Source organism: Telmatherina bonti (genome assembly GCF_933228915.1).
Source record: "Telmatherina bonti genome assembly, chromosome: 17".
Taxonomy (NCBI): Eukaryota; Metazoa; Chordata; class Actinopteri; order Atheriniformes; family Telmatherinidae; genus Telmatherina; species Telmatherina bonti.
Window position 1 is genome coordinate 31684595 of NC_136615.1, and position 12439 is coordinate 31697033.

A 12439-nucleotide genomic window follows, 5' to 3' on the forward strand; every position below is an offset into this window, starting at 1 on the left:
AAAATAAGCTGAAACTGAATAAAGTAATAATAAATAAAAATTTTATGAAAATCATTACATTATTTTCTAATTCTGGTTCAATAGAAATATTTTTTTTTAAAAAGCAAACAAATAAGATAATTTATTACATATTCCATCAGTCATTAAGTAATATTTAGTGTAACAATCCTTTAATGTTTCCGCTCCAGTCAGGTGTTTTCTGTTCCTCTCAGTCAGACTTCTGCACCTGTTGACAGGTATTTTGTCCCACTGTTCAACAGAAAAGTGCTCTAATTAGTCCAGGAACAATTTGTTTGTTTGTTTGTTTTTTTCTTCAACTCAATTAAATGTAAAAATAGTGTCTTACATTACAAAATTATATTTTTGCAAATTTTTTAGTTATTGTTTCTTTTTTAAGTCTCCAGTTATTTGAGTGACTGTTGTAAATTCAGCCTTTTCTTTAATGAAAGGGGATGAAGACAAATGAGCACAACTGTATGTGTTTTAAAAGTCAGTTTTTCCCATCAGGCATCATGTAAACACACTGAAGGACTTGGGAGAGTCAGGATGTCGTTTCACGGACTGTGAAACAACTAAAACCTGATATAAAGACCAGTGAAGAGATCAAATCCAGACTTTCTGTCCATGTTTCCTCAAAACATCTTGCAGAACTCGCAGATTTCACGCTAAATGCTGCTTTAACGGATACAGTAACTAAAGACGGGAGATGCGTCAGAAACTGCAGCGAAAGAGACAAATGAACTAATAATGCAACCAGTCAGCAACACCTCCCGGAGCTGCAGACTCACACTGGTCTGTTACTGGTTTCCAGACACACTGGCCATCTTTCTGGGACCATGAAACTCCACTCCAGCTCCAACTAAACCATCAAGACTGGATCAGAAATGTCAAAATCCACGTTTCCAAGTGAAAAACTTTGTACTGTTATGTACAGCCACTGATCTCTACAACACACACACACACAAACACACACACAGGCAGGAAAGAATGAGCAGCAAATCAGAAAAACAGGAAGTCTCCATCAGGAATGAAACTCAGCCACTGAAAAACAAACTGGATGCACAGAAACTCGTCACATCACCTTAAAGAGGCTCATTTCCCCCCCGACCTGCACGCGCCGAGCGGGACGGGGCGTCCGCACCGGCGCCTCAAAACCCCAAATACACAAACATTTCTTCTTCTTTTAATCAGCAGCTAAAAAGGAGAATGTGGCAGAAACACGGAGCTAGCTGACGGTTCGGAGGAAAACCAGCAGCGTTCAGGAGGTTTTGTGGCTTTTTACACAACCTTGTGCCATTTTTCAAGTCAAAGACATCCAGAAAAGCTCCATGTGCACGTAGAGAACATGGTAACCCACAGACAAATGTTCAAACAGCAAGCGAAGCAGCAGCGAGCAGGTGCAGAGGAGACGCGCTGAGAGGGGAGAGGAGAAGGAAGAGAAGGGGAGACGGGGGGGAGGGGATTTCTGACGTACTTGAGCCGGAGAAATGTCCACTCCCCAGGGAGGTCGGTCCGTTCTTTCCACTGCTAACAGGAGGGGAAAACATCTACAAGACAAACAAAGCAGACGTTACCTCTGAGCGCTGCAGACATGACACACATCTCTACGGCAACCAGAAGAGCTTCACTCCAAAAGGCCTGAAAACGCTGCGGTTCCAGTCCCGATCCAGCGTTTTCTCAGCCGGCACGTTCGCTTTGGGAGGACGGTGCGTGTGTGTGTGTGTGTGTGTGTGTGTGTGACCAGGACTGGGTACTGTAACCTGAACCTGAACGCAGCGAGACAAACACCTGAGTTCTCTCCATGTTTCTTTAAAGTTGCATAAACGAAGCAGAAGTTCTGATCGTTTCCGTAGCAACGCCGAAGATTTACGGAAGATTTGCTCTGAAAGGCGCGAAGAACGGACGAATCAGACGCAAATGTCTGCAAAAGGACGAACGGACGAATCAGACGCGAATGTCTGCAAAAGGACGAACGGACGAATCCGACGGAGGTCGGTTCACACGACCTCCGTCAGAACGGTCCAGTTTCACACCGGACCCGGGTCACGTTCTGACAGGAGTAGAAAGTCCTGCAGTGTGGACGGTCAGGACAGTCTGGAGTCGGACCTCCGGTCCTGGTGAGGTCCAGCAGGTCCAGAGTCCAGTTCCAGTCCAGGCTAGCATCTCAGGAAAGGCAGAAGGAAACCAGGAGAATCTCTAATGTATCAAACAAAGGCGTTTGACTCCTCAGGGCCACCGTACGTCGTAGGGGACGGACGCTAACCGGGTCGCTGAAACGGATAATCGCTCATCTTCTACTTCCCGACGCGACGGATCGGTTCTTCCTCAGCGCGGGAACGCGGCTCAGTGTACTTCTGTACTTTTAACGTTGGGATTTGTCTGAAGCTTCCTGATCAGATCCATGACTGGACTCTTCTCTGATGCCTCTTGGCGCGTACCCAGCCCTCTCCATCACACACACACACACACACACACACTCTTCTGCAACACATCCGCTCCTCTTGCTAAACGTGTGGCGGCTCTTTCTGGAGTGAAGCTCTTCGTATGTGACTCAGACATCATCAGAACTAGCTGCCTTCTGCTCTACACACTACATGCTGCTGACGGACGGACAGACAGACTCCATGTGAAGCTCTGAGCTTCAGGCGTTTACATTGTCTCTCCTCATGTCCACCGGGACACCAGAAACCCTGCAGACGCCACTGCTGGGCCTGACGCTGTGTGTGTGTGTGTGTGTGGCACGTCCAGCTGCCGCTAATAAAGGAATATTTTAGCGGATAAACGACGTGATTCTGCTTGTTAGCAGCTGGAAATCCGCCTGACTGTTTGGGCTTAGCATGAGGACGGAGGACGGAGCAGAGAGGACGCTCCTCGCTGCTGCTGCCCTCCTTTGTTTTAACACTTTTCCCTCCCGTCAGATCATCTCCACGACGACGCTGTCGGCGTGATGCAAAGCGGCTTCCTGCGTGGATCTGTTGCATCTCCGGCTGCACGTTCTGGATCCGCTGATGCTGTTCGAAGCTTCCTTGCGATATTAGATCATCCTAACAGCTGTAAAATAATCCTGCAGAGATCAGCAAACTGCGTGTTTGTGGCGGCGATTTGCACATTTAATTATGTTACTGGAAGCCTTTTCAGAAGGAGCACATCCCCTCTGTCGCAGCCGCGCTCCAGTCCACAGATCCACTGTTCTGGGACACGTGTAAAAGCTGCCAGTATTTACAGTAAACATGAATGAATTCTTTTCCAGAGTGTTTCACCAGCAGACGTGGATGGAAAGTTCCTCCCAGCTGGGCTACACACACATCTGCTTTGACCCTCTGCATTTAGGAGGAATTCACTTTGTAGCACAGGTGCTTTCTGGTTTGGCTCTGTGGTGATTAAACAGAGCAAAGTGCACAGACCTGGCTCTGTGTCACGCGCATGTAGGCTCCTTTAGAGTGTGTTTGGAGGCCTCAGCTGTTTTATTAAAGCTTCTTCCTTCCTAAGAGGAGAAAAAAATCTGACATGTTGCGTTATAAACGTGTGTTTTAGTGTGTTATATTTGGTGTGTGAGTTGTTCTGGACGGTCCTGATCCGGATCTGGAAACGTTTTATTCGCCGCTGCGCGTAAAAAACGAGACATTCCGCTGTTTGCGTCGCGCGCGCGCGCGCGCAGCATCACGCTCCTTTTTATCCAAACAGCTGATATCAGGATGCTGTTTCATCATAAGATTAATGTAAACCCCCTTTTCCTCTTGCATTTTAGGGTCTTATTAATGTCCCCACCTCCTCCCCTGGCTGAAAGTTGCTCCCAGAGGAGGAGAGCCGGGAAAAGGAGGAAAACATGGAGTTCCTCCTTCCTGTCCGTCAAGTTCACGGCACGAGCTGCTCTTTGCACGGAAATAAATAAGTAAACTTTAAAACGTTCTCGTGTTTTTTTTGGTTTTTTTTTTCCTGCATTAAGCCCACAGTGGGACTGGCCTCTGTCTCCACCTCTCCTATCAGCTCTGAAAGGCTCGTGTTTCACGCGCGAGCGTTTTATACATCAACCTTTTATTTTAAAATAATAAACATTTTTTTTTCCAATTCTAAGATTTTCTACACAACACACAGCAGCGATTCTCCAGCTTAAAAGTAAAAAACAACTACAACAATAAGGGATAAAAGCAAACATTTTCTATAAACGAGCAGAAAAACAAGCAATAAAAGCAACAAATCTACACATGAAGGGAGGAAAAAAGGACTGAAAATGAGATATACTACCATGGATGTTGGGAACATTTTCAAATCGCTGTTTGGCATCTATAAGACAACAAAATTACTAATGCAGCATCACAATTCTCTGCACACACACACACACACATACACAAGCAAAGAAATGAAAACAGCAGAAAACCGAGAATAGGCGCAGACTTGTCTGCAAGTTACTCTACATCAGCACAACTTCTGCTGGAAATACTTCCAAAAGTCAAAGAAAGGCTTCTTTTCTTTTTAAAATGTGCAAAAAATCTGACATTTCAGGACGGCTCGCGCTTACATGTAGTTATTATGTGAATGTGGGAAAGATGAGGAAGGTTCTTACCGCGCTGAAATCCAGCAAGTCACTCAGCTCCTTGTCTGTTCCGAGAGCTGCCATCCGCTGCTGATGGTGCATCTTACCTACAAACATGGAAACACAACGGAGACAGGCAGATGGATGGGGAGAGGAGAGCTGGAAGGAGGGATGGATGGAGAGGCAGAGGGAGGAGAGCAGAGAGCTGGAGGACCTCGGCTTGGCTTGCTTTCTCTCTCCCGGCTCGCTTCTTCCTCCACAGACAAATAAATCCAGTAAAGAAAACCAGAAAAAGAAGGGGAAAAAAGCGGATCTTAGTTTGTTTTCATCCTCGGACCTGAAAGCTCGAGTCCAGGTTGCTGCTTCTCTTCTTGGCAGGAAATAATTCAGAAGAAGAAGAAAAAAAAACCTGACAGGAAATAAAAGGAGCAGAACGGGAGGCTTTTTTTTTTCCTCCCTTCTCTCGCGTGTTTCTCCCCCCCTTCTCTCCAAGCCGAACTAGTCCGAGCTGCACGCGCTGACACGCAGTCCGTCCGCGCGGCTCTGTCAGGCTCGCGCGCGCGGTACAAATAAAAAACACGCCGACTCTCCGGGAAGGAGGAGGGGAAAAGTATGTGTGTGAGAGAGTGTGTGTTTTCCTGTGAGCGGGCTGAGCGCGGCTCCTGGCCGGGCGGAGGGCGTCCTGCGCGCGGCTGCGGCTGCTCTGCGTCCCCCTGAGCGCACGTGCGCCTGCCTTAGCCTGATAAGTGTGTTCGTACGGCCACCTAGCTTACACTGCCGTCACACACCACGCAGATCTGCTGCTGCTGCTGCTGCTGGGAGAGGAGACTTTCTGCAAACTTAATAAATACATTAGAAAGAAAAATCTGCCCTCTGATTGGCTGTTTGGGTTTCTATTAATTCCCTTAATTGTTCCAGAAAACACTTGAATCAGACACATAAACTTCTTCTCTTGTTCTGCATTATTTAAGTAAATCATTCATAATGTTTTCAGCTACTTTGGGATCTGTGTTTGCAGTTAAAGGTTGCACTGAAACAAGTGCAGATCCTGACCTGCATGATGACCCCCCTATGGGTCACCTCCTAAACTACAACCTGAACCAGGACCCTCCTCTGGAAACACTTAGTCATCCCCACACTCCCCTCTGCTGTGTGCAGCCCACAGCCTGCAGGTATAAAGCCAGTGTCCTGTTTTGTTTTGGGGTTTTTTGTTGCAAATTACAGCCTGCATGTGTGGATTTCTCTCAGGAGAACAGGCAGCTTCAAAAGGAGGAGGGAGAAGAAAAGCAAACACACAGGGAAGCATAAAGGCTGTTTTAAAGGCTGATTTGATGCCACTAAAAGTGACCTGTTGTTCCCTGCAGCCCAGTTTAAATTCATTTAACACTTAAAAGATGAACTGTGACTGCAGATGTATAAATTCTTGCATGGGAGGATGGTTTGCTGAACGGTGCAAAAGATGCATTTATATATTCACACTGGAAAATGTGCAGCTTTCCTATTGACCCTCCGTCATAAAGAATACTCTGAAAGGCTCAAACACAAAACGTTTCATTTCATCCAAGTTTTTTAGAAAACGTAACTCACGTTGAAACTTTGTGCTTTAATCAGTTCAGGTCTTTAATCCTGAAGAAATGTGAGGGAAAAAAACACAAAAAACGGTGTTGAGCAAAGTTTAAACCTTCAGTTTGCACAAATCAAAACCTGAATGTGTGTTTTATTGTAAAGATGGATGTTGAGGAAGGCGATCGGGGGCGTCTGTGTGCATGAAGGGATTCTTATCCTGAGTTAACGAAGAGACAAATGCAGGCAAGGAAACAACTACATACATCTAACATGAATGGACATGAAATGCATGCATTTAAAGATGGATGTAGAGATGGATTTGATGATGTAAATAACTTGTATTCCATGACTGAACAGAAGAGCTGATGTGCTGTGTAACTTTTACAAGTTTTTGTTTTTGATGTTATAGTTGTGTCGGACCCAAGGAAGAATGGGATCCTAACTAAACTAAACTAAACTAAGCTAAGCTAAGCTAAGCTAAGCTAAAGTAAACTAAACTAAGCTAAGCTAAGCTAAACTAAACTAAACTAAATAAACTAAGCTAAACTAAACTATTCTAAACTAAGCTAAGTTAAACTAAACTAAACTAAATAAACTAAGCTAAATTAAACTAAGCTAAGCTAAACTAAACTAAGCTAAGCTAAGCTAAGCTAAGCTAAACTAAACTAAACTAAATAAACTAAAACTAAACTAAACTAAACTAAACTAAACTAAAACTAAATAAACTAAAACTAAACTAATCTAAACTAAACTAAACTAAGCTAAGCTAAGCTAAACTAAACTAAACTAAATAAACTAAAACTAAACTAAACTAAACTAAACTAAACTAAAACTAAATAAACTAAAACTAAACTAAACTAATCTAAACTAAACTAAACTAAACATTTAACTCAGAGACACGTGAAGTTTCTGACATTGGAGATCAACTCTCCCAGGTCCCTAAACACCTTTAGTTATAAAAAAAAGAAAAAAAAACCTGAACTTTATCACTGAGAAGAATTCTTCGTGTCGTTTTATCTGAGAATCTATCCAGAAGCCGGAGGTTAACGCTAAGGTTTGACTCAAACTTTACACACACACACGTTCAAAACGCTGTGTTGGAAAGGCTTTTGGAGTTTTGTTACGAGTAAATGAAATTCTGACTTTGCTTCCGCTTTTGTAAGTTGCTGATTTAAGCTTTAAATAAAATCTGAAAATGATCAGTTGTCAAGTACAAAGCTGGAAGTATTTCTGATGGATACGCCACCAGCCTACAGCTGTAGCATACATGTAGCTGTGTAGCTGGACACACGTTAGATACGACCAAACCTCTGACTGATGGTGTGTGGATGAGTTTCTTAAGTCCAGAAGTTTAGAAAACACCTAAACAACAAAGATGTTCCTTAAATCTTCTTCTACATACACGTCTTCTGCCCTCTAGTGAACTAACTGATAATATAATTGATGATTTAGTCTGCAGTCCTAATCCGTCTGCAATCATTCTGCAAATGCATGTTCTATAAAGAATTGAAAATAGAAAATGAAAATTGAAATAAAATTAAAAAAAAAGTGGCTGTATTTTGTGTAAAACTCAATTAGAAAATTCAAATGAGATAATATATACTTTTCTTTCAATTTTGGGTTTGTTATTGGCATTTTTTATCAATAATATTATTTTTATCCATCAAGTCTCTCTAGTTTATATATACACACACACACACACACACACACACACACACACACATATATATATATATATATATATATATATATATATATATATATATATATATATATATATATATATATATATGTATATATATAATTTTTTTAGAAATTTTTAAAATATTTTAAAATATATCTATTTAATAAAAACTTGCAATTCTCTGTTTTTAAAAGCTGATTGGATAAAAAAAAAAAAAGTCATTTTTTTTTGTTGAAGTTGGTGAGAAGCTTATTGAGCATTTCTTCAGTTTCACGGTTTGTTTCAAAGATGAATCATTTAATTAAAGACAAAAACCAGAAATAAATAAATAAAGGGAAACCCAGTGAAGAGAGAGTAATGCCAAGCAGCTGGATCTGAGCGTAACTCCATGCTGCACTTTGTGAGGCATGTTTTAAAAAAATGCATTGCAAACATGTCAGCTCTCACCCTTTAATAACACGTCAGTGTTGAGCTTCAAGTTTGCTAAACTGCTCCTGTCACCACATGAAGCAACAACTAATGCTGCAGTCACGATGTGATATATGAAGGAGTTGATATTTAGAGATGAAAAAGCAAATAAAAGTGAAACAAATATGATAAAGCTGATCTGTTGTTCAGGATTTTGCAGCAAATTGTGCAACATGTTTCTCATCTTTCATCTTTCCCAATTTTTCTCTTTTCAACATTAATTCCTGACTTGACCTCGGTCTGATCTTTAATTACAACAAATCTAGATCTAGATTCTTGCTCCTTGTTATCAGCTTGTGAACGGAGGGAAAAGTTGCATAACATTTACACAACCCATCCTGGTTTAGTCTGAATTTCAGCCTTGAAACAGAGCAGGAACACACAGTTAAGGTCTGACACAAAACACAGCGCAGCCGTCACATCTGGGTCAGACCTGGGCAGCAACAATCAGCCTCGGTCGGTAATAGATGTCACATAACGGGTGTGAGACTCATGCTCATCCTGGACATGGAAGGCAGTTTTTACCCTCCGTGGGACGAAGCTACGAAGCATTTACTGGTAAAACCATTAAATGTACCAGTATGATGCGACGACAAACTCACCACCAGCCCACCTTGATAGTACCTGATTGAACCCCCGTTTCCATCAGACCTGTTGTAGAGTCAACAACAGCAATTGCCCTGTCTGCAAGGCTGGAGGAGGGACCTGCATTGCAGCCCTATGGCTGTGGTGGAGCCAGCACCTCAATCACAACCAGCTGTGATTGAGGTGGTTCCTGCTGTACCTGCATGGTCATGGTTGGGCTGGTTTCTGGTGTGTGTGAATCCCCAATATATCATTCCTCACAGAAATGTCAAGCCAGATGCCTAATGTCTAAATAATGTTTAATTTCATTAATATTTTTACGCCTACGTTCACTTCAGAGCCAGAAAACAGGATCTAAGTTCTGGTTAGGGAGGGAAGGGGAACGGGGCAACTGTGGGGGGTGGGGGTACTTGCATTCTGTATGTCTGTCTGTCTATCTGTGTGTGAAAGGGATTCTAGAGTACAGGCGGTCCTCAGGTTACGTGGTTCTCGACTTACGTTGTTTCGACTTTATGTCACTCATTAAATAAATGTAAATAAAAAAAGCGAGTTTTGAAATTACGAGGTTCCGTATAAACTCTTACGACATGTGACGCTGCAGCTGAGACGACACCTCAGTGCATTTATGGGTTTTTTTTTTTTAAGCTGAAATGTCTATTTTAATTGCCTGCACTGTTTTTCCATTAATATGATGTATAATATGTGTATTTAGATGGTTTTTAAGCGATAAAAGGGAGATCTGAGGGTAAAATTCCAACTTACGTGGACTTTAAAGTTACGCCGCGGCGTGGGAACGGAACTTGTTTGTAAACCAAAGAACGCCTGTATGTTTAAATGACATTGTTAGCCATGGTATACTAGCTTCCCATTGCTGTTATACTGGTAAGCTAACCAGTACTGGCTAACTATTACCAGGTTATACTGGTAGAAGACAAACAAAGTTAGTTGTTGAGAACTCAACTTGCTGTTGTCACATACTGTTGGCACAGTCGGTGCATTGCTTAATGCTGCATGGACTGAACTGGAAATCTGCACCAGTGCAGCAGTCCTCCCAGTCAGACAGTAAAGAGGAAGATCTTCAGTCAGAGGCTTCAATACAAACTCCAGGAAAACAAAGAAGAAGTAAGGAAAAGAAAATTAACAATTCATTCAGACATTTTCAAGGAAAAACTCAAATCCTACAGTCTGACTGGTAAACAGGTGGCAACAATCCATTTCACACACCTGTTTGCAGACAATAAAAACAATCTAAAATGAATTTTTAAAGACAAATTCCATATTTTTCTGACCTTAAAACTCCACGTCCCGGACGTGTTTAATAACAAAGTGACGTCTATCATGGGAATTTCTAGAGCCGCTGTGTCCCAAGGCTGAGAAACCGACACTTTACAACTTTTACATCCGGGACTTGACATGACGTCTCGCTTCACGGTATAAAAAGGAACTGGCTGATCTGAACACACAACGTCGCTGATTCAGCAAAGAAACACAAGAAGATCAAAAGATAGTAAGAGACAAAACGAGTCATCTTCGTCTGCTGGCTGGAGAGCTAACAGGTCAGGTATGCTGGATGGAGGCTGGATTAGCCGTCAATCGGGGGCGCTTGGCGGCAAAGTTCTGTAGTGCGTCTTTAAAACAACAGATCTTTTAATAAACACGGAATTGAACAAGTCCTCCATGCCTGCATCCGATGCTGCATGCTAGGACTTTACAGGCCACTTCAGAAGTAAGACGAATGTCTTTTAACCTCAACGTAATGTTGATTTTAACAGATCTGAACCATTGTTCTTACCAGGAATCAGTGGACAGTTTTGTCTTGGTTGATAAAAAGATGATTTGGTCGAGTTTTCCTCCAGCTAAACCCAACAACCTGCCATTAAACCTCATTCCTACATCACTTTTACCATCCGTTCATTGTAACTCCTCTCTTCACATGGGGGTCTTCCCATCTCCCAGTAACCCAGCGGTGGAGAGGCACCTTCTGAAGAAGAGATATTTAGATCCAAACATTCTTGAAATTCTTTCAGTAAGATCATAGAAAAGGTTGTTTTTATTCATCTACATGCATGTTTGAATGAACACAATATGTTTTTTTAAGGATCAGCCTGGTTTCAGGACGAACCATGGTAACTAGACGGCACTCGTACAGATTGTCCAAGACCTCAGGTGCCTTTGATGCAGAGAAGCTTTCAGTGCTGGTGCTGCTGGATCTTAGGGCTGCATTGGGTACAACAGATTACCAGATTTTAGTCCACAGACTTAGAAGTCTGGTGGGCCTCTGCCTCACAGATCAACAGTTTTTGGTACGTATGGATCCATGCTTCTCATGGACCCATGACACAAAATGTGGGGTTCCCCAAGGTTCACTTTTGGGCCCAATTCTGTACATGTTGACCTCTTGGAGATGTCATCAGGAGACACAGCGTTGGTTTTCATAGCTTTGCTGATGACACACAGCTTTACATGCCATGTCTCATCACTGTGATGAAAACTTCCTACAAACCAGGTGAGATTTGAATTTACAGACCCTGAAAACAAAAAAGGGATCATTTTAGCGATGCATTATAAACCTTCTCAGTGTGCGAGAAATGCAGGAGTTCTTCCTGACTTTGAGCAGGATTTTAGTCCTCACATGTCACAAAGACAGGATTTTATCATGTGAAAAACATCACCAGAGTCCGCCCATGTCTCTCTTGCCAGTACGGAGATGTTAATGCCTGCTTTTATTTCCAGTAGATTAGATTATTGTCATTTCTAATCTACAGTTACTCCAGAACTCAGCGGCATGAGTTCGGACGACGACCATAGCGTGGGAACACTTTACACCAGTTTTATAATCACTGCGTTGGCTCTCCGTGTGTTTCAGGATGGATTTTAAGATTCTTTTGTCATTTATAAATGTCATTATGGTGTTGGGCCTTCTCATTCTCTTAAATGAGCCCTTGTGGACCCTGAGGTCCTCTGGTCTCCTGACAGTTCCTAAAGTGAGACTTAAAACTTCTGAGACCTGGTCCCACGGCTACGACTCTCCACTGTGGAACAGCCAGAACCTCAGACACCGTTGATGTTTCTACAAGAGGCTCAAGACCTTTTTAGCTTCGCTCATCTGGTTTTATTTGATTTTATTCCATTATATTTATAGCGGTGGCTCAGGTGGTAGAGCTGCTGACTCAATGGTCAGCGGTTTGAGACTTGCTCACCACATTGCTGCAGCCACAAGTGGGATTGTTCTCTGATGGCCGATCCCAAGGCAAAGGGTTGCGTCAGGAATTTGGCATCCTACATAAAAAGTGTCAATTCGCCAGTTTAATGCCTCCTATTTCTGGTGTTCTCCTCAGATCCTCAACACTGGGGCTTTTGCCTGTCTGGTCTGCAGGATTGTTGTTCGAGACATCGTTTCCTCCCCACCACAAGGAGGAGCTGACATGTTGGGAAACCATTTTATGTTCACTTCTTCAACCTATGTCTTCTTCAGGTGCTTTTTATTTGATGGTTTTTTGCATTTTCTTCTTCTCTGGTTTGTCTTTTCACCAGTTATGTGTCGTACAACTCAACACCTCCTCTGTGATTTCTCGAAACAAGTGACGGATAGCTTAGCTTCC

At 42.6% G+C, this 12439-nt stretch overlaps 1 protein-coding gene across 3 annotated transcripts in view; it reads right to left on the reverse strand.

Annotated features, from left to right (window-relative positions):
- tcf4 (transcription factor 4) overlaps positions 1–5021 on the reverse strand; it is a 283617-nt gene extending 278596 nt beyond the window's left edge. For 2 of the 3 annotated variants that reach the window (XM_079256444.1, XM_079256446.1), the window contains exons 1-3: positions 4565–5021; positions 4246–4284; positions 1475–1547 (exon numbers count right to left, since the gene is read on the reverse strand). In XM_079256444.1, coding sequence (XP_079112570.1) covers positions 1475–1547; positions 4246–4284; positions 4565–4651 — 199 coding nt within the window. In that variant the 5' untranslated portion in view covers positions 4652–5021. The remainder of the gene's footprint in view (positions 1–1474; positions 1548–4245; positions 4285–4564) is intronic. The other variant, XM_079256445.1, reaches the window with a different exon arrangement.
- Positions 5022–12439: the final 7418 nt, after the last annotated feature.